The sequence below is a fragment of the Schistocerca cancellata genome, chromosome 11 (genome assembly GCF_023864275.1).
Source record: "Schistocerca cancellata isolate TAMUIC-IGC-003103 chromosome 11, iqSchCanc2.1, whole genome shotgun sequence".
Classification (NCBI taxonomy): Eukaryota; Metazoa; Arthropoda; class Insecta; order Orthoptera; family Acrididae; genus Schistocerca; species Schistocerca cancellata.
In genome coordinates this window covers 120534506-120561953 of record NC_064636.1, presented here as the reverse complement: position 1 = coordinate 120561953, position 27448 = coordinate 120534506, and the positions used below count along the sequence as shown (strand labels likewise).

The window sequence follows — 27448 nt, the reverse complement described above, 5'->3', positions numbered from 1 at the left end:
TTGAATATACTCTCCATAAATTTTATAGCATAGCTCTTGTAATTCTTGTCCATCTTCTTCATTCCCTCAGGCTCCACATCAAACAACCCCTGCATATCCATGACCATATAGTTTCAACAGTAAGTTGATAACCCCAACTTATCAGTTTGTTTCCCTATCACTGGCTCTCTCTCTCTCTCTCTCTCTCTCTCTCTCTCTCTCTCTCTCTCTCTTCCTCCAGTGATATAATTCAGCATCCATATATCAGTTTTCAGATTACCTCACAACCAAAAGTAGCAGCCAGTTGACTTTAACTGCTTCTAAATTCTCTCTGATAGTTGTTCTGTCAGGGCAGCAATATTGTGGCCCTGCCCTTATGTTTGGGATTTGGTTTATGCTTCATTGTGAACAATTTGTTGTTTTGCATCTTAAGCTACGCCAGTGGGGAATATAGCAGAAGTAGTGCAGAAAAAGACCAGTCAGTTGGTGGTAAAGTCACGTTAAGTGACGGGCTGGTGTTGTTGGCACTGAGTGTTCTGTTGCCCCGGTGGACAATCCCTCAGCTGTACCGCCTGCAGTGAACATCCCCCTGGCCCCTGTGTGAACACGCCCACCCACACAGTGTTTCTCTGTGCAGCTCGGCGACCGCCACAGGGGGCGGGTCCACCCCCAACTCTGACCGTCAACCCCGCAGCGGCCACAGCCGGACTCCTGCTGCAGCTGCGCCTCCCACGTCTGCCCGACACACCCCTCCACCTGATGACGCAGCCGCCTCGTGCTTCCGGTGAGTTGTGTTGCCACACGTGCCCAAGTCTTACCCTCACAGTACTGCTTATTTTGGCATTAACCAGCCGATATAGTAAATAAAATAAGATACAAATTCCTTCAGTTTTTGGCTAGAGGTTACAGTTGCCATTAAACATTACTCCTTATTATGTTTTTATGGCTATGATATTTTGAAGATTGAGCACATATGCTGAAGATTTGTTGTTTTCTGTATCTGCCGTGAGAATTACGTTCAATTCAGTCACTCAACTGTAGTTACGTAGGAAGTGTCGCATACAAATCATACCCGTTCCCAAAGACTCTTTATATATTGTGTTAAATCTAGATTTTGTTTTTAGTGATGATTGTGTATCTTACAAATTGATTCTGAATGAAATAGGTGTGGAAATGGGACTTTTCAGACAATTCCCCTCAACAAAATCTATGTGAATATTTGGAGGTATAAGTTACTGAAGACACTGAGGAAGAAATGGCGAAAATAAGGTAAACAGAAATAGAAGTAATAATGACAAAAAGTTAATATTTAGTACAGTAATGAAGCTACAGCTTGTTTTGCATATGTCTTAAAATGTAATTCGAATATTCCTTAAATGGTTCTCTGGTCAGTTACATCTGTAGTGACTATTGGAAATCTGTGCCGCACTGTAACAGGAACCCAGATTTGCTGCTTATTGCAGGCAGTCTCCTTGAACAGTAGGCTGCCTGAGCACACCGCCACTTCTGACTCAGTGTCTCATCGACACTTCTACTAGAGTTTATCCCGGGGGACATGTGGGAAGAGCAGCAAAAGGGAAATCGAATGGGTGGATGTTATCCTACTGCAGAGGATGTACATGAGAATCTCTGGTGGTAGTGTTTGCAAACCATGGGTAATAAACATCATCCACAATGGAAATTCCAGTTAAGCCAGCAAATGCACTCAGCTGGTCTAATGGTTGAGGTACCTGCTCTGGAGAAGTGGGAAATCCAGTGGATGTGGCTGAGTGGAGATGCGTACAGCACTGTATGGATCGTCAGTTGTAAACAAATTCCTGCAACTGATGGATGATGGAGGTCACCAGGTGTGATGAGTAGTGGTTTTAGTTCACCGAGGAGAAGTTTTGCATAATTCCATGGCATAGTGAACTTTTATTTTTAGAAATGAGCAACCGACGTGGGCAAAGATAGTTGGTCCTACTGAAAAAAAAAAAATAAAAAAATATATATATATATATATATATATATATATATATATATATATATATATATATATATATATATAACCAACAGCAGAGTTTCCACAGTGATTATGGTGCCACTAAACCGGAGTTACTAAATACAGCTGTCCTTAATTCCTTCACGAAAAAAGATGAGGTAACTATTCAAGAATTCGAAACCAGAACAGGGGTTAGCATGAGTGACATAAAACTATATATCTGAGGTGTTGTGAAACAACTCAAATCACTTAAGAAAGGCAAGTCTTCTGGTCCAGATGGAATACGAATCAGTTTCCTTTCAGAGTATGCAGACACTATAGTGCATTTCTTAGCAGTCATATACAACTGTTCACTTGGCGAAAGGTCTGTTCCTAAAGAATGGAAAGTAGCACAGGTCACACCAATACTCAAGAAAGGAAATAGGAGTAATCTATTGAATTACAGATGCATATTACTGACATCAATTTGCAGTAGGATTTTGGAGAATATACTGTACTCTAACATGACTCACCTTGAAGAATGACTTATCGATACATAACCAACACGGATTCAGAAAATATCGTTCTTGAGCAACACAGCTAGCTATTTATTCGTATGAAGCAATAAGTGCTGTCGACAAGGGATCTAAGATCGATTCCATATTCTTAGTTTTCCAGAAGGGTTTTGATACCATTCCTCACAAGAAACTATTTCATCGTGTATACGGCCCGGAAGATCCGAGAAAGACCCAGCAATTTTTCATCCGCGAGAAAACCGAGAAAAACGGGATTTTTCTAGAATCCCGGGAGTTTTTCATTGATTTAGTTTTCAGTTAATTTTTTGTCATTTTGACTGGTAATAACAGATATTCTAACAAAGTACATTACTGTATCCCGCTACTGCAGAATAATACTGCAGCAACAAAATATCAAAATATGAACGAGAGAATGAAATGTAAATTGCAAAGGAAATATATATATATATATATATATATATATAGGGAAACATTCCATGTGGGAAAAATATATCTAAAAACAAAGATGATGTGACTTACCGAACGAAAGTGCTGGCAGGTCGACAGACACACAAACATACACACGAAATTCATGCTTTTGCAACAAACTGTTGCTTCATCGGGGAAGAGGAAAGGAGAGGGAAAGACGAAAGGATGTGGGTTTTAATGGAGAGGGTAAGGAGTCATTCCCCTTACCCTCTCCCTTAAAACCCACATCCTTTCGTCTTTCCCTCTCCTTTCCTCTTCCCCGATGAAGCAACAGTTTGTTGCGAAAGCTTGAATTTCGTGTTTATGTTTGTGTTTGTGTGTCTGTCGACCTGCCAGCACTTTCGTTCGGTAAGTCACATCATCTTTGTTTTATATACACTCCTGGAAATGGAAAAAAGAACACATTGACACCGGTGTGTCAGACCCACCATACTTGCTCCGGACACTACGAGAGGGCTGTACAAGCAATGATCACACGCACGGCACAGCGGACACACCAGGAACCGCGGTGTTGGCCGTCGAATGGCGCTAGCTGCGCAGCATTTGTGCACCGCCGCCGTCAGTGTCAGCCAGTTTGCCGTGGCATACGGAGCTCCATCGCAGTCTTTAACACTGGTAGCATGCCGCGACACCGTGGACGTGAACCGTATGTGCAGTTGACGGACTTTGAGCGAGGGCGTATAGTGGGCATGGGGAGGCCGGGTGGACGTACCGCCGAATTGCTCAACACGTGGGGCGTGAGGTCTCCACAGTACATCGATGTTGTCGCCAGTGGTCGGCGGAAGGTGCACGTGCCCGTCGACCTGGGACCGGACCGCAGCGATGCACGGATGCACGCCAAGACCGTAGGATCCTACGCAGTGCCGTAGGGGACCGCACCGCCACTTCCCAGCAAATTAGGGACACTGTTGCTCCTGGGGTATCGGCGAGGACCATTCGCAACCGTCTCCATGAAGCTGGGCTACGGTCCCGCACACCGTTAGGCCGTCTTCCGCTCACGCCCCAACATCGTGCAGCCCGCCTCCAGTGGTGTCGCGACAGGCGTGAATGGAGGGACGAATGGAGACATGTCGTCTTCAGCGATGAGAGTCGCTTCTGCCTTGGTGCCAATGATGGTCGTTTGCGTGTTTGGCGCCGTGCAGGTGAGCGCCACAATCAGGACTGCATACGTCCGAGGCACACAGGGCCAACACCCGGCATCATGGTGTGGGGAGCGATCTCCTACACTGGCCGTACACCACTGGTGATCGTCGAGGGGACACTGAATAGTGCACGGTACATCCAAACCGTCATCGAACCCATCGTTCTACCATTCCTAGACCGGCAGGGGAACTTGCTGTTCCAACAGGACAATGCATGTCCGCATGTATCCCGTGCCACCCAACGTGGTCTAGAAGGTGTAAGTCAACTACCCTGGCCAGCAAGATCTCTGGATCTGTCCCCCATTGAGCATGTTTGGGACTGGATGAAGCGTCGTCTCACGCGGTCTGCACGTCCAGCACCAACGCTGGTCCAACTGAGGCGCCAGGTGGAAATGGCATGGCAAGCCGTTCCACAGGACTACATCCAGCATCTCTACGATCGTCTCCCTGGGAGAATAGCAGCCTGCATTGCTGCGAAAGGTGGATATACACTGTACTAGTGCCGACGTTGTGCGTGCTCTGTTGCCTGTGTCTATGTGCCTGTGGTTCTGTCAGTGTGATCGTGTGATGTATCTGACCCCAGGAATGTGTCAATAAAGTTTCCCCTTCCTGGGACAATGAATTCACGGTGTTCTTATTTCAATTTCCAGGAGTATATATATATATATATATATATATATATATATATATATATATATATATATATATATATATATAAAAAATAAGTGCTCATACAAGCGTCTGCCAACAGCAAAATGTGTGAAAGGCTTTAGGAAGACTATGAAATGCTTCGTAACAACAAATTACCTCCGATGAGCGTGATGTCACAACTGTTTACATTAGATTCATTTAAGCAGTTACGAGCGGAATCACGCGCATGCGCAGTTGAGTCGCGTCTGAGTAGTACCTTCTTCCACTTCTGGAAACAGAAATGTCGCTGTTGGTTGTGTACACAGCAAACCGGAGTATGTCAACCGGGCGGCAATTTCGGTGGCGAGGGGGCAAATTTGTATTCTTGAGGGAAAAGAACGTTGTTTCACAAAGCACCTAGCATCTAGAGCATGTTGGTCTATCGATTATTCAAATGATTTTGAAGCTAATCCCTGTTGCATTTTGAACATTTTTGATCACATTTTAAGTTGATTTCTAAATGAATCATAATTTGATTTTTGAATGCGTGTATAGTGTACGTGATGTCCTTGCCAGGGGAAGCCTCGTCGCATCTAGAAATAAACTTTCCTGCAGACAATAGGACACGGGGTTACATGAGCTGAGCGGAGTAAAGCCACCATGTAACCGTCTAGTATTGCCCTGGTATGAAATATCATAGATCCGGGGCTGATGTGCAGAGCAGTTTGACTTATAGTGGTTTGGGGGGAGGGGGGCAGCTCCACGTGATATGTATTTACATTTAGTGATTTTGCTGTTTCCTCTTCGTTTACTGTTCTCACGCCAATGGAAAGAAAAGGATTTCTGTCGTTGGGAACTATCAAGTGAATTAAAATACATTCACATAATTACGGAAGGCTAAAATATGTTACTAGTTCCAGATTTTAATATAATATTCACCTTTCTGACAGTCAAGCATTAATCGCCTTGCAGAACAACGAAGTTATTTTTGTCGCTTTGCTAAAGAAATTCGGCTTTTATTTACGATGAATTTCTTAGATCGCACAGCGTTTGACGCTAATTGAAAGACCAACTCTTTGATGACAAGCCATTTAGAAAAATTTTCGAACCCAGAAGATCAGAGATTGATGTTAGCGTTAAACGTTTTACTGACACATTGTGTGATGTATCTTAAAAGTGCAAACACGCAAGAAAGATGAACATTATATGTGAAAGCTCAGCTTCTCTTGTAGCTTATTAATCTTCGCAGCAAATATTATATATGAAAGCTTTGCTTTTCCTGTACCAACACTATGCAATTAGTTTAAACCATTAAGTTTTCCTGTTTGTGTTTTTGCCCTAATTGAGTGATGTTGCTATTCACTGACTATATCATGTGTCCTATGGTCTGAACACCCGCTGTCAACGGCGGGCGAGATCATGTGACATGAGCTGTGACTGGCTTACAGCAGCGCATCGCAATGTCCATTTCAATGCATCGGAAAGTAACATACGATGTTTGGTGACATTCGGATTTGTACTTTCGTAATACTAAAATATGTAGCGTATATGTTGCTGCACATCAAAGAACTTTCCAAAACGTGTTTGCTTTCCCTGAGTTTCCTTTTCTAAAGTGCCGGGAAATTCTAAGCCGCTGTATGAAACCGTAACCATTGAAATGACATCAATTTTACAGTTCCTAGGGAAAGTATACTGCCACTTAACATGGAAAAAATGTATTTTCGCCCGGGGGAGAGTGTCTTTTTAACCGGGAGATCCGAGAAAAATCAGGAATTTTTTTCCTTGTCCATGTATATACCCTGTATTAATGAAATTGCGTGGGTATGAAGTATCATCTCAGTTGTGTGACAGGATTCGTGATTTCCTCTGAGACGTCACAGTTCGTAGTGATATACGGCAAAACATCGACTAAAACTGAAGTGATATCAGGCGTTCCACCAGGTAGTGTCAAAGGCCCTCTGCTGTTGCTGATTTAAATAAATGATCTAAGAGATACTCTGAGCAGCCCTCTTAGATTGTTTGCAGATGACACTGTAATTTACCATCTACTAAAATTATCGGATGATCAATTCCAATTAAAAAATGATCTAGAGAGATTTCTGTGTGGTGTGACAAGTGGCAATTGGCACTAAGCAAAGTAAAGTGCAGGGTCATCCACATGGGTACTAAAAGAAATCAGATACATTTTGGGTATACGATGAATCGCACAAATCTGAGGGCTGTCAATTCGACTAAATACCTAGGAATTACAATTACGAGCAACTTAAATAGGAATGACCACACAGATACTGTGGCGAAGGTGAAACAGACTGCACTTTGTTGGCAGAGCTCTTAGAAAATGCCACAACGGCATTTTATTAAATTTCAATACATTGGAAACTACATTTTAAAAATATGAACAGTCGTAAACAAGTTCCATCATTCCGCAATCGAAGTCTGTTAATTTCCGTCGTGCCGCTATCAAGACGTCAGAAACCCTTTGCCAGGAGTCACCTCAGAACAGGTGACAGCGGCGCCAACACGCTGCCCTTTTATACCTTGCGTACACGATACTGCTGCCATCTGTATGTGTAGATATCGGTATCTCATGACCTGTCAGCTCAGCCTGTCTCTGCCTGGAAGCATCCGGGTGGTTCTACAACGCAAAAGACCTGCTGTCAGTTAGAAATTAGAAACTACTCGAAATTGTACGTAGATGGAGTAGATTTTAAATAAGCTAAACATTTATTCAAAACTAGCTGACCCGACAGACTTCGTCCTGTCAAAAAGATTTGTAATATGGCAGTTTTTTTGCCTACATATTTAAAAAAATTCTCCTGAACAGAACCGTCGCCCTGGTGATAGGGCGTTGTGAATAAAAAATAATTAAATAAAACATATATAAGGATTTAAAAGTAAGTAATCGCTTTATTGTTAATCATGTGAATCATAATTATTATTATTATCATTGTAGTGCTTTGTGGTATACGATGTTTTTTGTTTGATTACCTGGCGCATAGATAAACAAATCTGATGGTTTTCCAACACGGGAACAGGCAACATACAATTGACCATGTGAGAAACATGGGTTTTCTAGATTAATACCACAAACACTTAATGATTGCCCCTGGGACTTGTTTATAGTCATAGCAAAAGCAAGCCGCACTGGAAACTGTAGTCGTTTAAACTCAAATGGCACATCAGTCGGAATCATTGGGATGCGCGGTATGAGAACATCTTCTCCTTTATACTTTCCTTTGAGTATAGTTGCTTCTATCACATTGTTTAGTAATTTTTTTATCGCTAACCGTGTACCGTTGCAAAGACGCGGTTGGTTGATATTTCGCAACATTATAACCACCGATCCAACCTTTAATTGAAGATTGTGAGGTGGCAATCCTGGCAAATCCAGCGAGTTTAAAAATTCCGGTGGATACTTGACTACATCATCTTGATTAGTAGCCGAATCAACTGATTTATATATCCTCAATTCGCCTGTAATTTGTTCTTGAATTTTGAAATTTAATTCATTTACATCTATGTTTTTTGCAGCCAGTATAGCTCGTTCGCTCAACCAATCATGGTTTCTGTAATTTTGAGAAGCATCTGGAAACACCTTCTGAATAAGTTCATCTTTTGATCGAGTTAACTGACAAAAACTTTGAGGAAAGTTAATGCAGCCAGTCAACATGTCTATAGGAAATTTGCCATTACCAATGTCAATGAGTTGTTTAGAGAATATGTTTCCAGATTGGTCATTTTGCAACTCGACACGCATATTCTTGCTTAAATGAAGTACTTTGACATGTTTCCACAAATTGGAGGACTTTACACATGCATTGAGTTCATCAGCTGGCGTTGATCGTGGAATCACTGGCAATGTTTGACGAAAATCTCCTGCTAATAAAATCATTGCACCACCAAATCGGTTATTATTGCTCCGTAGATCTTTTAAGGTTCTGTCTAAAGCCTCCAAAGATCTTTTATGTGCCATCGTGCATTCATCCCAAACAATCAATTTACATTGCTGCAAAACCTTTGCCATTGCAGAGTTCTTCGAAACGTTGCAGGTTGGAGTTTCATTGCTTTGCATATTTAATGGCAATTTTAGTGCTGAATGGGCTGTTCGACCACCTTCAAGCAAAGTTGCTGCGATTCCCGACGAAGCGAGTGCAAGTGCAATTTTATTTTGTGAGCGAATTGTTGCTAATATTAATGAAATCAAAAAAGTTTTTCCTGTACCACCAGGTGCATCTAAGAAGTAAATCCCTCCAGTTTCATCATTTGTTACTTTCATAAGAGTTTCAAATACATACTTCTGTTGTTCATTTAACAGTGGAAGATTTGTTTGAATTAATTCTTTCAAAGCGTTGAGATCATACAGTTTTTCTCGATGCAGCTCTTGGTTAAAAGCGTCATGCATTGGACGATTGGGCGCGGTCAGGCCTAATTGAATTAATAGTTTGTTTGACATTATCAAGCACATGTCCTCAATTGAAATCAATGCTTCATTGTAAATTTCTTCACTGATTTGTATATTTGGATTTCCCATTCTATTCCGTATTTGATACAAAATATCATCACACATATAATCTTTGTACTTGATCCACAAATCAATTGGGTTTGATGGGAAGCATGTAGATATGATTATAGAAAACAATGTTCGTATTTGATGAGCGTGTGATGATATTACAGCATCATTGAGAGTTTGCTCCCAATGAGCATCATTTTCAAGCAATTGCAAACGTTGACAGGCTTCTCTGTAGGATCCACACAATTCACCATGAACAGTTCGTAACTGTTGGAATGATGTTGGGCCACGTACATTGACTAATAGCAGTCGTAAATAAAAACATTCATCATTGCTTGGATGTACTGAATAAATCCGGCCAATCGCATCGGTGGAATATACATCTGTATATCCTGGAACTAGTTTTCCTTGTTTCCGTCGTATAAATCTCCTTGAGGATTGATTCCAGGTATAATATTTTGGCATTTCAGAATATAGCAATGTTTGTGCGAAATGATCGTTTTGGCATGTCTCAAAAAAACTGGTTAATGTAGTAGATGGTGGCTGAGCAGCTCTTTGTACTGCGTTCTGTGCTGTAAAATACACTCTTTGTCCATTTTCTAAATGCACAGCTAAGTGAACAACAGAAGGGTGTCTCTCATGAATAGGAAAAGAAAATATTCGCCAAACTGCTTCATTACTACTGACATAGCGGCCCATTTGGTATTGGGTAACTTCATCATTGGAATTCTCTGCACCAATTCCAATCACAGCCATATCACTCCCTTTGGTTACATATTTGCAAATGTATTTAATAGATTTCACTGAATGGCAAGATTCAGCGTTGATGTGTGCTTTGAATGTCTTTGATAAAATGGGTGAATATGGAACAATCCAACGATTATCTATTTCAATATCTTGTTGATTTAATTTGACAATTGTTGATTTTCCATTGTCTGCTGTCGATCTGCGACGATACAATGGATAACCGTCATTACCAGTAATTGTTTCCGATATTAATGTCCGTGGATATCGTTTTGAACATTTACCATCCATCATACACGGTGAATTTTGATTAAGAGTTCCACAGGGACCATGTATCATGTTTTTGATAACTACCTCATGCAATCCAGGATCTACTTGTACATTAGGGATTTCAGCTGATATCACTGCATCAACTTCATTTGGCCTTATCTTTTCAACCAACCAAATCAAAATGTGTGCATGTGGCAATCCTCGTTTCTGCCACTCCACAGAATACATCCAGCAGCGTGTCTCACCAAACACATTATGTTTTACGATGAAATCCATTAAAGATTTCAACTTTTGTCTAAAGACTCTGGCTGTAATATCATGACGATCAATGGGTGATTGCCCAGGGAATAACTCCTGCTTGATTTCTATCCATTGCGGATTGCATGTAAATGTGATGAACAAATCTGCTGTACCATAATGACGAACATACGACATGGCATCTTGAGCATATTCGTGCATATGCCGAGGGCTTCCGATGTATGTTGCTGGAAGAATAGTCATCCGACCGACATTCTGTGCATTTCCATCAGTATTAATCGCATCTCGAAGGTGAATATACTCTTCAGATCGGAGTTTGGTTTGATTCAACCTGATGAATGTTAATCTCTCCGTTTCAATTTTTACATACATGTCAACAACATATTTGTGATATAATCGCCGACATTTCAATATGTGATTTTCTTCATTTCCCCGAATCATTAGGCGGTATGAATAATAGTTCATTGAACTGACTTTTTTGTTGGTTTCAGAACCTGTAAATAGATTTTCTTTTAATAACATTCAAATATAAAATTAAAATACATAATATAATGACTGAGATATTATCGCCATAGCTAAATTAATATTTTAGTTACCTGTAATGGGATTTATCATTTTTATTGAGAAATCGTAGCCATCTTCACCTTGCCAAAATATAATGGGATATTGCAGTGCATCATATGAGCGGTGTGTTTCCTTTATACGTTGTAATTGATCATTCCGACGATGTAAAACAATACCACGGGATTCCAAGTTTTCTCCAACTACAACGATAGCAACTTCATCAATAGTTGGTGCATTAAAACGTCTTGTATGTTGACCTGCAGGTGTTTTATCAGCTCTGATTACAATTTTGTGATTATCGGATGGCATCAGATCCAGGGCAGTTTTAAACAATATAATCAATTGATTGTGTTGATGAAATAAAGTTTGTAATTGTTCTACAATAGACCTCTTTACTAAATTGTTATGTGCACAACGCAGATCAATTTCTTGTGGTGAATTGCCCATAAAATAAATTTGCAGGAATTTGTTGTCGCTATCTGACACTGGTAACAGTGAACCTGCTCTGTGATATATTTGCCCTTGTATCTGTAAATAAAATAAAATATTATGGTGTGGTATAAATTAATGGATTGTAAGTGATCAAACTTAAATAATATTTGATCTTAAAAAGTATATATTTAGTTTGAACTAATATCTATCAAATATAAAATATAATAAAAGTGTCACTGAAACTGAATCACCATATAATATGATGACTAAGTGATATATAAGTGATTAAGAAATTGAAGATTAGTGACACATCTTAACTTTTGTGACAGAAAATTTTGTTCGCTAAAATAATTATGAGTAACTGCTATAATACATACCTTGAAAGTTGGCATAAAATTTTCCCGAACTACATTTGTTGCCCCAAATGAAGTCATTTGAAAGCAATTGTTATATTGTTGGATATGTGTCAAAAAGTGTATAGAATCTGTTCCTATTCCTGAAACCAATGAGTACAATGGTTCTGGTGGTGGGTCCAATGGTATCAATTTCACTTTACCATTTGCGCAACACAATCCATTGGCTTCGTTTTTGTATTTTAATGCCTTACAGTGTGAGCAAACCGAGTTCATAGAACCAATAACAACACATTGGTAGTTACTGTAGTCAATTGACACATCGTAACTGAAAGCAGCTCGATTCAAACTTGCGCGATTATTAGTTGAATGTCGCGCTCGCGCTTCACGCGTTTGTGATATCCGAATTCTTTCACGTTCATTTCCGTCGTCACGTTCTTGTGCCGTACGATTAGATCGGTAATTAGCTTGGTTTGTAGCATTTCTGGTTCTTCTACCTAAATTGCTTCGTCTTATAGGAGGCATATCAAATATAAATTAGTTTTTCACTAATCACGAACTAAACAAACACTAACTAAGTAAACACTCTGCACAAAACACGAATTTGTTTCGTGTATCAGTTGACAAAAGCAAACTCAGTAGATTAGGTCACAGACAACTTTTTTTTTTTTTAAATTTTATATGACTTGAAGTCAAATCCTTTTAAGCCGTACGAATTGTAATTTGGATATTATAAAAATAATAAAACACTGTTGGTAACGCGATTTTTGTTTGACTGATGTAATGACGTGGAAACTGATGCATTTTATCTCGCGTGCCGAAACTAATACAAAAGAAACGCGAGTTTCGGAACGCGACATTAAACTTCTCCAACTATGTATTCTGTGCTCCAACGCACACACGCACATTGTTTTGATAGATATGATCTTTGACGTTAGGAACACACCTACATTGCTTAGACAACAGTGAGTGCTTGTAATTTAATATGAACTTTATACCATAGCAATAAAGCTCAAATTGACTACGTTTTAGTTACAAATCATTTGTATAGGAAAAAGAAAAGGGCTATTTTTAGGGTTTTTCCAGCAATAATTCTAATTTTTCTCGCCGTAAAAACCATCCTTGAACTTCAACGAACATTTTAAAAAAAGATTTGGCCAAATTGGTCGAGGCGTTGTTGAGTTATGCGCTTACCAACACATTTTGCGATTCATTTTTATATTATAGATAACTGATGCCTTGTCATCCACAAACTAAATACTTTCCTTAGTGAAGTGTGTTCTCACATTTTAATGAACAATATGGTCAAATTGCACACCATCGACTGCTAGACACATTTGGAATGGCTGTTTGAGAGAGAGAGAGAGAGAGAGAGAGAGATATGAACTGGACAAGCTACATTGGATGATACGTCGTTGTGTGGTCTGGCGCGCATCATCTGACACACCTGGGGTTCATGTCAGACTGCATCTTTCAGTGCTCCCCGTAGAAAGAAATCCATTTGAGTCAGATCAGGGTACCTGGCTGGCCTTGGTACTGCAGCAATCCGTCCCATACAACGGCCGGGAAACTTTCCATTCATTGGTCGCATTGGAGCAGGGGAGGGTCTGGACAGCGGCCGTGTTCGATCCACATACACTGTCGCTTGCCCACGGAACTACGAGAACAGGCTGAATGTTAGTAAGAATATGTGCATATGTATTTCCATTTAATCACCCCGTGGATGAAGTGAGGTCCCACAGTGTAATTTCGTATCGTGCCAATTGATGCATTCATAATAAGAGCCTGGTACTTATGATGATTTTTCAGTATCGTCTGCCTGCTCTGCAGCGCAGAAAGACAATATTTTAAGCCACGTTCGGAATCACGTCCTCAAGAGTTCCCTGTGGAGTGTCAGATGGTAAGGGTGGCATTAATGTAAATGCGAGGTGGGAGTGACTCTGGTCTGCTGACCCCTCATTCCTCGGCTGCACGTCTGTTGCCACTGTGCCAACTGATAGGCGTCGCAGCCAGAGCAGCTTCCTCAAGTGCCCTGTCGGCTGCAGCCTTCTCCCTCGTCCTCTGTGAGACGTCGAAGCTGCCTCTTCGCACTACTGACCTAATAAAGCATGCAAGGGTCCGGCGCGATGAACAACGGGAAGGACAGACATTCCAGTTTCGACAGAATTTGACATTCGCCATATAAAAGTAGTAGTCTAACTTCGCCTCATTAGTGTACACGTCTGCATGCAACGTAAATTGTACCAGAAATGACCTGCATATAGACGACACGGTTGCTTGGTAGTTCTGCAGTGCAGACAAGTAAACAGTGGAGGGGTCTGGTACAGTGGCGTAGCCTAGCCTGGCCGTGTTTTGTTTACAGCGGAGTACCGTGTGTCTGAAATCTCGTGAGCGAGCGAGCTAGAGAGTGCCCACCCTTCCTACCCAGCTACGTCACGAGCTGCTTCTACGCGATATTCCAGAACAGGGGGAGGGGGGGGGTCACGGGAGGCACTCAAGCGAAAACGCTTGCTATTGGGTGGAGCGCCGTGACGTCACGATGAGGACCCTGGCGCGGCGCAGCCGTGTGCTTACACGGCAAATGCGCCGCACCACAGACTCGGTGCCATGTTACTCGTTCACTTTACTTTTGCTTTCGTTCGATACGCATCTATACAAGTCAAAACAAGGGGCACGACAGGTTTTGTACACATTAAGAGCAAATATATGATAATTAAGTTGAAAAATAACTCTCGTTTGATGAAGAAGTAGATATGAATGTAGTCTGTTTCTACTGCCGTTTATCAGACAACGATGCAATCCATAACTGCTTCGTCTTCGCGGCACATTTCTTCATTGCTTCCAACTTTGCTTCTTGATTGAGATGCCTAATCCTGACAAATATTCTCGTTTTTATGTAATGAGTAATAAGTGCTTCATGAACTTCAGGGAACTTTTGTTTTGTAATAGACCACAGAGACTTCACGACATTTTTTTGTTTACACAGTCCATTTCCGTGAAAAGCAGCAAATTCTTCTTCAAACTGCAACACACTTGTTTTCCATGCTGGCGTTGGAGTGTAAAGACAACCACGAGATGTAATTGATATCCAGTCTGCAGCATGATCTCCTTCACTTTTCGCTGCTGGAAAGCCTAGTGATTTATCAATGTTGTGGCACTTAAATGCAATATAGCCTTCAATGTATTTTACCGCATCTGGAAGAACATTTGAGGTTACAGAGTCGTCCCCCATTGTTACTACATGTCACTAAATTTTCTTCCACATTCACAGTTTCTGGGATTTCTCATAGTGGCGCTTCGTCAACATTTACACAGAGCTCACTGCTAATGAAACTTAGGGATGCAGGATCCGGGTCGATGTCACACTGGGAAGACTCTGTGTTTAATTCTTTAGTAACTGGCGTGTTCCCAGAGAGAGAGAGAGATATATCACTTGCATTACCTGTCAGTATAAGGAGACTTACCCTGTTCCTTACTTAAATAGCTGTAGGATTGTTAAAAAATATACCTAATTCTCGTGTTCTAGAGAAAAAGTTTTCCAGGCAATCTTGATTCAGTCTACAAGTTAATATATAGCTAACTTACACACTTTTCATACTTTCGAAAAGACCAAAGAGAGAGATTTCATTGAAGTTATAAAACCTTTTTGGAAAGGCAATATTCTTTCTTTGTCACCAACGCGCATTGCTGGACAGATGTCTAAGAATCTGTTCAAAGTATTTTCTCAAATTGAGAGATTGATTCCAAACCCACTACGCAGGGATGAGCATTCCTATTTTGGAACTCTAGAGTTCAAGACATCAAAGACGTCGTTAACGAGTTCAATAAAATTACTTTCAACGTCTTTATGGAGAATATACTTCAAAGCCTGAGCTGTTTGTCGTGAAAATAGTCGCGCTGCCGTCTGTACATTCTGCCTTGCTTGTCGAGTTACGTTTAAGAGCGCTTCAGTAATGTGGTGTGTTATCGTTAAGTCACTCTTCTGATGCTTTAAAAGTTCCTGTAGAGCTGCCCGAGATATTTTGGACCCATCAGGTAGCGTAATGCCTGTATCCAAGAAACGGTTCCGTAATAACTTTAACTGATGTGGTACATCGAAGAAAACCTATACACTCGTGGTGTCGTCTGCTTGATTTACGAAATAAGTTCTGTGTATCGACTCAGTTCCTTCCAAACTTTTATATTTTTTCCGCCCATGTCACACGTCACAGCAACAACACCGATTCCTGATTCCTCAACTGCCTTAATGATGCTCTGAAGCAAATTACTGGTCATCACAGTGTCAAAATCATAGTAAACTGGTTGTTTCCACTGCTTACACAAGCCACGTATCGTGCAAACTTGTACATTGGAATGTGGTCCGACTACTACGTCTTCAGACGAATCGTAACATATGCGGCCATCAACATTGATTCCGTGAAATGTCAGAACAGCTAGTCTCTCTCGAGTAGTAAAAGTGTGTGACTTGGCTTTCAATAAACACAGGATATCTTCAAGAATACCAAGTCTGCATTTAAATTCCTTTGTCCATTTCTGAAGGGTTGCCCTGCACGGCAAACGAATTTTTCGCTTTCGCAAATAAGTGTATGCTTTAGGTGACAGAGCTCTTAAAATTAATGCATGGGCAATGTCCTCTGAATTCCACTTTACCCTTTTATTTTCGTTTAATATGCATCTTATTTGCGCCGGTGTAAAACAATTTGACAATACACTTTTTACACTTTTGTGCAATTTGACTTTTTCTTTCACGTCAGATGACTTTTCTGCCCGCTTCAACGAAAGAACACGTCGGAGATCTTTTGTTTTACTTCGTAAGGCTGCATCACATTTTTTAGTGCCGCTTCTTTCTGTGCATTCAGTTTTTTTAAAAGTTCAATCTCGGCCCTTAGTTCCTTAATTTCAAAATCATTATTCACTACTTCAGTGGGTTCATGAACGCAGTCTGTACATGTGGTTCCGTCAACTATCTTTTATTTCGGTGACACAGTTTCTAAAGGCGTCAAAGCTCGCTTTTGCAAACATGTTGCTCCAGAGCGTTGTGCACGACTTCCGGATCTCTAAGGAATGAATTTAATTTTAGTTTTATTATTCCTAAAATTATTTACCGAGTATGCCTACTACTCGTAAAATTTTTTCCTAAGTACTACTCAACTGCATTAATTTCTCACTAAAAATCAGATCAATTGACAAAAGCGATGAAATATCAGTGGCATAAGCGGCTACAATAGCTTAGTTTGATAAAATATAAAAATAAAAATGTAATAGAAAATACAAGTATATGAACGCTTAACCTCCAAGATGGGAGTCAGAAACCATATCACTACGCTACGAAGTCATCTGATCAGCGTCAGCTATCCTTACAGAAGTAAATCTAAACAAATTACGGGAAATACGCTGATTATTTATTGCCTGTACAACCTAACGAGTCATTCACTCCGGTAAAGCAATATAGTAATGCGTCAAAAAGCGTTGCATTTATGTGAATTCGTTTTTATTATGGTAATTTTTCAGTTTCAATTATTGTAAGTGTTATGTATGTGAAGACGTTTTACCCTTTCGTTTGCATCACCGCTTTCCACAATTTCTTGTCCACGCCAGTTCGGAATGTTTATGCAGAGGATTGCTGCTGGTAATGACGTCTTTCTTGAAGGTAACCCTAGAAGCTCATTTCTCAAATCCCGTTCATAATCTTCTGGCCGGTAATGAGCTGACCACACACGTGCAGGTTTCACATTCACTGTGTCCTTGCGTTTGCATCGAACTGTCCACTCACGTCGCTAGTGCTCATCCTTGGGAAAAACGTGATACGTAACGTCCGTCGTCGTTCGAGCACTATTGATGCAATGTTGCCACGGCGCAGTTACAGCGAGCCTTGCTCGTGGCTGTCTCGAAACTGAATGCTCGGCGCTGCAGCCTCCTCTCCGTGACGTCAAGGCGCGCGAGGGCGTCTGCGAGTTTTTTTACCCGCTTGGGGCCGGAATGGCCTGCCTGCTTTTCCTATGCGCCTCGGTTCCGAAATGCCGTGCCGGCGTTTCCGCGGCGCGCGCCTTGAATCGGTGGCGACGCACTGTGCAGGCCCATCCGGGCAGCGTTCATTTTTGGGTAAAAGAGTTGGCACCACTGCGAGACAGCAGACGATAGCCATCTCCCGAAGCACAACATTGTGGAGTAAATTACATCAACACAGGAACAGAAATCAAAAGCCAGGATTGCTACATCTATTACAAATATATGTCAGAACCGAATGCCTGTTCATCTAAATGCATCTTCGTCTACAATTTCCTCCAAAATGGATGGATATATTCCGAAGCGATTATAAACGAAATGTGGTGTAATTATACTGGAAAATTGAAGACTTGCTCTTCCATTGTGTTTGCTCTAAGAGGTCAAAGTTCCCCTTGATTGGGTGGATTGAAACGCAACCATTCTTGTGATACGGGAAACTTGTCATTTCACGCGTTTTATTACTCAGATTCCTACTTCCTTTTTGTCATTGTGTGTACAACGTTATGCGTATCGGTTATTTAGTGTGTTGTCAGGTGTTAGAAAGGTTACTGGTATTTTAAGAGTATCAGCGATTATTTGTTTACTGTAAAAACGGATTAGCGCATTTGTATTAAAATTTGCTATGAGAACGGATTAAAATGCATCGTGGTTTTTGAAATATTATATACTGCTTTTGGTGAGTATACTAAGAGTGAAATAGGTGTTTACGACTGGTATAAACCTTTCGAAGAAGATGAGAATGACGAGACGGTCATAATAGAATACGAGCTGAGAGTTAAACCAAACGATGCGTAAACCAACACTCGATCGTCTCGGTGACAGATGGCCAAGACCACTGAAATGTGAATGTTACGTTTCTGACAGTAATCTTCGGTTTTAACAGTACAGTGCACCACGACTCCATGTCCCAAGATGAAACAGCCAGCATGCAGTACTTCTCACCAGCTCAACCCCGATGGTATGAAGCAACGCGGAAAGAAGTCCGGCTTTGTGGCGGAACAGTTCACTGTTTCTGCACTGCGATAACGCACCTGCTCACAGTTCGTTGCGTGCTTGTGCATGTTTGGCTAGAAACAATACTGTAGTGATGTCCTTGGCCCCACGTTCGCTCCATGTGTGACATTTTGTTCTCAAAAATAAAGACAAACCTTAAAGAGCTGTCTTTCACATAAGAGATGAGATTCAAACTGCACCTCTGACAGAACTAAATGCTACTGTAAGGATTGTTCCAGAATAGTTTTAAGCATTGGAAGAAGCACTGGAATAAATGTATAATATGTAATGGGAAATATCTTGGTGAAGACGACATTGATGTAGACCAATAAATAAACCAAGTATTGGATTCAACATTCACCGCTGTTGCTTGCACTATCATATTGTCCATTTTGGTGCCAACGTCACGACCCTGTCATCGTCTTCTAAGAGGAATGTCGTTGGTTCACCACCCAAGTTTCGTCGACATAAAAGAGTTCTGTTAATTTCCTGACTTGTATCAAGTATTTGCATCGCCAGTCAGTAATGACTTCTCTCTAGAGACCTTTTCTTTACTTAGAGGTCTGTTGCAAGTAAATCGCATTTCATGCAGTGTCTTACACTAAACAGCTTTCTTCGAAGGAAAATAATTTTTTCTGTTTTTACGGCAACAACTAATTTGTGTAATGTCAGCCATACAAAAGTCCCTATGGTTGATCAAATTACCTATTTTGAGAAGCTGCTTGCAATGATGGATTTATTCCCCAAATTTCTTAGTGCACTTTCTGGGCGATTCTGGCAAACCGTGTGGTTTATTTTCGGGTGCCTTTCTGATGCGTCCAATAGCGTCAAGGCTGTCTTTTGTGTAAACTACAATCCTTTTATTGTGATAGGCAACATTAGAACCCAGTTCTTTCTCTTCCGACTGTTTAATACAATCCGTGATTGCAATAGAGGTGACTGAGCAATTTTTACCCCAAAGATCGCAATTCTTTGCATTGTGCAGATTTTCCTGTGATGTGGTGCGCTAATCGATCACCTCTGAATAACATATTCGTACATGTCCACAGAACAGGATATAGAAACATGTGGAATAGGTTCCCATGTATGTGAGTGGACCTCAGCTCTTACGTGACAGAACCCAGTATGTTGTCCTCAGTGGCGAGCGTTCGCGAGAGGCAGGAGTTCTCCAGAAAAAGGTGGTGGGGCCGCTGTTACTGTCCGTATACATAAATGGTCTTGTGGACAGGTATCTGCAGCTGTTTGCTGATTGTCCCCTAGTGTGCAGTAAGATGTCGTCGTTGAGTGAGCGTAGGTCACAAGGCGAGTTGGACAAAATTTCTAGTTGGTGTGACGAATGGCAGCCATCTGTAAATGTAGAGAATCGTAAGTTGATGCAGGTGAGTAGGAAAAACAGACACGTAATGTTGAAGTACAGCAGTAGAGGTGTTCCGCTAGACACAGAGGCGTCGCTTAAATGTCTGAGCGAAAGTTCGCAAAGCGATATGAAATGAAATGGAACAAGCGTGAGAGGAATGTGGTAGGGAAGGCGGGAGGTCGACTTTAGTTTGTTGGGAGAATTTTAGGAAAGTGTGGTTGGCCTGTAGATGAGGCTGCACATAGGCCGCTGGTGCCACCTATTCTCGAGTACTGCTCGAGTGTTTTGTATCGGCAACAGGTAGAATTAACGGAAGACAGCTAAAGGACTGACAGCTGGGCTGCTAGATTTGCTGCCGGTAGTTTCGAGTGGCGCAGAGGTATTGTGCAGAAGCTTCAGGAACTCAAATCGGAATCACTGGAGGGGGAGGCGACGTTCTTTTTGAGGAACTCTGTTGAGAAAATTTAGAGAACTGTTTTTTGAGGCTGACGGCAGAACAGTTCTAGTTCTGGCAAATGTACACTTGACACAATGGACGCGAACATAGGGTGAGAGGCATTGTCGCTCGTACAGAGGCACACAGGCAGTCGTTTCTTCCTCGCTCTGTTTGGGAGCGGAACGGAAAAAGCAGATGACTGCAGTCAGTCGAGAACTTTTTATATGTACCAGTTATTACTTTTGTTTCATACGGTTGCTGCTCCACCTACATTGATTATTTTGTACTAAATGCACCAGTTTTATTACCTCTGTAGTTTCTAGTTAGTATTTCGATTGTCTTTGAAGCTTCTTACTGGCCCTCTCGCTTGGGATTAGCCTTTAACTTGCATCAGCTGTGGGGAGAGGTTCTCGCGACATTGGTTGCAAGTGCAGCAATGCCAGATCTGTACAAGTATTTTGATATTTGTAAGTGAACATGCGATAATGAATCAACACTGTCTGTTTCTATTTCTTACAGACACCTGATTTCTTTCTGGCATGATCTAATTTATGCATAGCATTAGATACAGGAAATATAGTACTTTTTTGAGACTGGTCTAAAGTTACGGTTTAAGTGTTCCTACTACTACTGAAACAGAAATTTTATTCAAGAGCAACATAGTTGGTATACGTTTTCAGTTCCGAAGACCTTTTTAACTATACTGCCTGACGCGGTGTGTAACTTAGTTTCTGTGCAGAATTTTCAAAAATTGCAAAAAGTTACACAAAGTTAACATTACTGAGTATAGTAGTTGTGCAGGATACCCTCTGCCACAGACCATATGGTGGCTTGCAAAGTGTGTAAGTAGATGGAAATGAATGTTCCAGTGGATGTATCTCTTGTTGCATGCATGATTATATGAGCACATGTGACGATTATTATGCAGCGGGTAGTGTGTGTGTGTGTGTGTGTGTGTGTGTGTGTGTGTGTGTGTGTGTGTGTTTGTGTGTGTGTCAGGGAAAGTCGACCTGGTGCCCTTGTTGTATTTCAAATATGTCGACCAACTTATTGTGTACGAAGCAGTGACTTTTATATTTTTTGTCGGTATGCCAGAAAATTTCCATGTTACTGGTCTGAATCACTTAGCAGTCTGGTGAGGAAGTATTATTTCAGTACTTACAGATGTGTATGGTTTCTAGTGTTTTCTTCCTAAGTGACAGAAGGAATTGGTACCCAGAGAAGGTAGTTTTAGGGGTGTGTTTGAATGTAGATGAAGGATTGGGTAGCAACTGCATGCCGAGGTGAAAGGAGGCGGATCTGTGGAGTGAATTATGAGGAAATGTGCCAAATGAATTTGTTAGGAGATGGAATGCACCTATTTTTAATGGCAGATGGCTGAAGTTTTTGATTATGGGCTAGTGCTGTGGATCTGTCTGTAATACGCTGGTTAACCCGTACCGCGGAAGCGAGATTTCTAGATTTGTGGAAGTGTATTCAGAATTGTTGGCAGTTTTGCGGCCGTGACAGTTTCTTTCATTTGGTGTGTGTGTGTCTCGATAGTAGACAGTAAGTGTGTCGATGTTTTGTGCAGGAGCCCTTCTGAGGAGGAGCGAGGCAGGAGGCTGATAAAGGCGGCTAAGGTGGGGGCGGTGGAGGAGGTGCGGCTGTTGCTCGCGGCTGGGGCGGACGTGGCGGCGAGGGACGAGGTGTTCGGGTTCACCGCCCTGCACTTCGCTGCAGAGAGGGGCGACGCGGCTGTGGTGCGGCTGCTGCTCTCTGCGGCGTCCGACCCCAGCGCCAGGGATCGGTGGGGGTGGACGCCGCTGCACTGGGCGGCACAGAATGGCCACGCAGAAGCGGCGGCTGCGTTGCTGCAGGCCGGAGCCGACGGGGGGGCGAGGGCTGAAGATGGGGAGACCCCCCTGGACATGGCCAGGCAGCGCAACCATCAGCAGCTCGTCGAGATGCTAACACAGCGTTAATACGTGCCAGTAGAGGAAATGTCATCATGTACTTCATTCTACATAATATTAAAATAAAAAACTGAAAAAAGTTCGCTTTCTCTATTCATTTCTACCTTTTGCAGTCCACACAATTACTCCAGTAACACCACAACTACTGCAACAACAGGAGATATCTGTAAACCAACGTGACAAACCTTCCTTTTCAGAATTCACTCTGTAGAAAATTTCACAAGCAATTTCTGAAAAAGCTCAGGAACAATTGACAAATACTCCATCATTCATAAACTCCACTTCTCTCTCCCTCTCTGTCTTGTGTTTCTCGTCCCACATACAATATTCAAACAGCTTACCAGAATACAGCCGACGTCTCTCACAACCGCCTGTATTTCGAAATGTAAACACCTAATCTCTTCCAAGAGACAAATGCGAGAATACCGGTTGTTGTGCATTAATGTTAGTTCTTTGCACCAGTCTCTTACATTACATAATTACTGCAAACTATTTGCTAAGAGTGTCTATGGTGCTACATTACATCCCCGGAAACTGCACCTTACTCAAATTACTGCCATATAAGCTGTTCAGTTAGAATGTATCTTCACTTCAGATTTCACACTGAATTCACTTCCGTGCGTGCACCGCACAAGCAATTTTCATGTTTAACTGTAATGTCACATTTTTAGCAGTGCTCACACCACATCATGCTCACACCATCTGCAGCAGTCTTCCCAGCTCACCTTCAAATAAAGAGAATTGGAGAACCACCTAAAATCATTCCTCTCCCACACACCTCACTTGCTGCTCTTACAGAACAAACTACCATCTCTCAGGGAATTATACTCAATCACGTGGGACATGCAGCCATCACTGGAATTATACAGCACTTCCCCAAATTACACTTTTGCGTCTCTGTAGACGCTTTCGAAGCAGACCACATTTGGAACATTCATTCCCCTGTCTGCTGTGATACAATTAAGACTTGGCATCCCCGTGTGTGCATGTGTCACCAAAGTGGCAGACTGCATTCTGAACAAGAGCTTCTGTGGCCCTCATGTGGCGGCGTTACACACGGAAGCTCCTTAACATTCTCTATGAGGAAGCAGCGGCGCCAGGAGACAGTATTGACTTGCTGAGTGACCTCCACGGCATTGATGAATATTTCAGGCTCTGCCAGTTGATCCTCAACATAAATAAATGTAATATACTCTGCATACACAGGGAAAGAAATCCACTACTGTACAATTACACTGCTGATCACAAATTGGTGGAAACCGTAAGTTACCTACCGTAAAATACCTAGGAATAACTATCCAGAGCCACCCTGCGTGCAATGACCAAAAATACCAATTGGTAACAAACTGCGATGGAGCTTTTCTCAGCGATTCCAGAATCATACGTTTTGGGCTCCTAAATCCAAATTTCGTCCTTCCTGCCCTGTAGTATGTCGGCTTCACAACGAAAGCCTCAAAATTTTCCGACTTTTCTCAGATTTTCATTTATTTCACAAAGACTACGTGTTTCTCAAAGTTGAAAACCCAACACAAAATTAAATTGGACAAACTCTTCTACAACATGCAGCAATCAGCAGTGATTTTCTGACGGCGAGTGGTGACCGCGCTAGAGGCTCCTAAAAAAACGGTGACTCCCCAAAATTCGGATCGCGCCTAACGCCATTCACCTGTTGCACTCTGCTATTACGGCACTTTGGAACGGTGTGGCACGCGTCAGCAGACGGAAATCAGCCCAGAACTCCACCTGTGTTCTTCGCATCGTCAAACACAATAGCACTCACGGCAGACATCCGCTGTCGAAACGGACGTCATATATTTTGAAACGTGTTCGCATTTATTTAAACTAGTGCTTCTAAGTGTGTGGTTGGTATCTGAGAAATGGCTAAAATTTATTTTGATATCGAAATACGTAAATCTCAGTCCAGTGCGACAGAAAAGTCTAAAAATTAAATTTTGTACCAAAGTATGCGAAGCACACGCTACACGATGCAAAATCCAGGCTAGCCGGTACATCAAACAATTCGCCTGCGAGAGAGGAGGTCGTTTTCAATGTAATTTATATATACCATTTATCTGCAAAACAGATAACTCAATTTAAAATATTGGTCCTGAATATTGTAAATCTTTATCTTCAGACTTGTAAACAATAACTGCACTAGATCTGCTATCGTATCTGTAGTGCAAACAAAGATAAAATGTAACGCATCCCGCATTGTGTCAAAACTGCTCCAAAATTCACAAGATAACACCTTTCTGAAATAATTTAGGGATTTGGAAAGTCTGAAATGATAATTTCACAGATACATGCTGGTATGTGGCGGAGGACAGTTTGAGTACCACAGCTGTTCCGGCCTTTTCCTGTTGTAGTCGCGATGCTAGAAATATCTTTGAACTATTCGTCTATGAAGAACTCTGAATAGAAAGTAAGGAACCCGGAGAACATCTGGCGTGCATTTCCTCGCCATGTTATAGTTTTAGGTGGAACCTTTAACCTGCCACCTCTACAGTGGGAGACATAGGTGACTGAGACTGAAGGCAGGGCCAGGGAATCGTGAGAAACTGATCCAAGTGCTTTACTCAAAAACTACCTCGGGCCATTAATCTGAGAAATGGGTCGTGAAGACAGCATCTTAGGCTTGCAAGTGACAAATAGACCCAAACTTTTCGAATCTGGGGATTCAGCTATGACAAGAGCGTTACAGTGTCACTGAATACGACCGTAAACATAAATAGAAAATAAGTAGGGAATATTATTGTGCTTAGCAAGAGCGACGAGAAACAGGCTTCAGCTTTCCTTTCCTCTGCAGCACCAACAGCGTGGGTATCGGTGGAAGCAGTGGAAGAGCATTGTGAAATATGCTTCAGGCAGGTGTGTACTGACCAAATGCGTTTCAAGCCCAGTTTCACAGCCATGAGTTTACGGCACTTGTTTTCATTTGAGTGCGCGTCTCCGCACGCCAGATCACGAGATAAAAAAGAAATTTCCGAGATCCGAATTTCATCTATAAAAATGATGCCAAAGAAACAGTTATTTCCGGAAAGAGCAACATACCTGTAACATGTTGCATTACTCTCTACGTAATGAAAGCCTGTGTAAACATTGTCTTGTCTCTTAGGCAAAAACGTTTGTAACACTTTTCAAGTGCAAACAGCAACAGGTGGCTTCAGACAGCCCGCGCAAACGGCCGGCGCAGTCGCCGAGGGGAAACTCGCAGGTGGAGGCGCGACACAGAATGCGGGCAGCGAATCCGGCAGAGGGCCGCGCATGCGCAGAAGCAGCGGGGGGGCTGGAGCAGGCGGTAGGGGCGTTCCGACCACGGCGGCGGAGAAAAGACCGGCCACACGACAGGGGGGCCGAAACTAAATCGGAACCATCTCTTTGCGCATAAAATGTGTAATACTGTTTAGCGTTTACTGCTCCAGTTGTACTCAACAATTTCATTGCAGACACCGGTGTCCGGCTGCTATTTAATGTCGCAGTATTACAAAGATATTTTCTCTCGCCCTCCCAGCAGTTTCGCAGTTACGTCACAGCACGCTACATCTGTCTAATGGCAGTCCACTATGTACTAACACTAAACATTATTTCGATAACAACCTCTGTTAAAATTAGTGCTCTGGATGATTTAATACATGTAATGTATTATTTTTTCAGCAAGTCTCAATGGCAGGTATAGGAACATCCGCTGACTTTCAAGCTGTCATTACTATCGATCCAGAAATCAACAGAGCAACGGCAGTTCTTTTAAGGGATGGGTTTTCACCTGAAAACGTCCAACTTTATCCCAGCAGACGTGCAATTGCATGTTCTGTCTCTGAGACATTCCGCTTAAATATTTACGCGCCATGCGGGACTGACGTTACACATGCACGATCGGTCTATTTTTTAATCAGGATGTCGCACGTCTTTTGGTAAATGTGTGTATGCGAAGCACACGCTACACGATGCGAATTAGAGGCTTGTCAGTACGACGAACAATTCGCCTGCGAGAGAGCTGGCCGATTTCAATCTAATTTGTATATATCATTTGTCTCCAAAACAAATAACTCTGATTAAAATGTTGGCCCTGAATAGTGTTCATCTTCATGTTTAGACTTCATTTACCTGTGTGAAACATCTAAAATGATATGTTTTCACAGATACATTGTGACACTCAGTGTACCTTGCGGTGGACATGAACATCGATTGTAATTAAATTTGTTGGCCTAGCTATCCGAACAGAACGCTCCTCTGGTCTGGAACCAGTTAGTATTAAGATAGTGACGGAACTGTCAAAAACGTATGGTACAGGTCCAGCGCGACAGTCGTCTGGAGGCAGAAAGGGTGCCAGCATGAAAGAGTCAGCAAAGGGATTCGATACACCCGCGCATGCGCAGAAGTACCCGTTCTGCTTCTCGCTCGGGTGGCCACCGGCCAAGTGCAGAGTTTCGTAATGGAGATTTTGCGCTTTTTGCGGTGAGTAACTCTTCACGAACGCAGTAACTAAATGATGTAGAAAAAGAGCCGGGAGGACGAATTGTGACAGGCGTTGCGAATGTGGTCACCTCTCTAAACTTCTGCACTCCCTCCGCATCAAACAAGAGAGCTCCAAGGGAAAGATTTTTCAGCGGTCGACTCAGAAGGCGTGACACCCTTCTGTGGCGTCCTGCAAAATCTGACTGCAGGTCTGGACACGAGAGCCGTAGCTGAGCGGCGCGCCGCCACACGCACTCCCTGCACGCACGCCTCGCCGGTGTCAGCGTCGCGGCCTGGCAGACTCCACACCACAGCGGGCTGTGAGTAACTGTGCAGGATTACGACGCAGCCCCTGTCAGCTTTTCCGACCGTGACACTGTAATTGTGAAAGCAAAAGGTC

General features: G+C 42.2%; 1 protein-coding gene across 1 annotated transcript in view; it reads left to right on the top strand.

The window, feature by feature from the left end:
- LOC126108308 (ankyrin-1-like) overlaps positions 1-22602 on the top strand; it is a 62614-nt gene extending 40012 nt beyond the window's left edge. The window contains exons 3-4 of the mRNA XM_049913529.1: positions 617-763; positions 22212-22602. Coding sequence (XP_049769486.1) covers positions 617-763; positions 22212-22602 — 538 coding nt within the window. The remainder of the gene's footprint in view (positions 1-616; positions 764-22211) is intronic.
- Positions 22603-27448: the final 4846 nt, after the last annotated feature.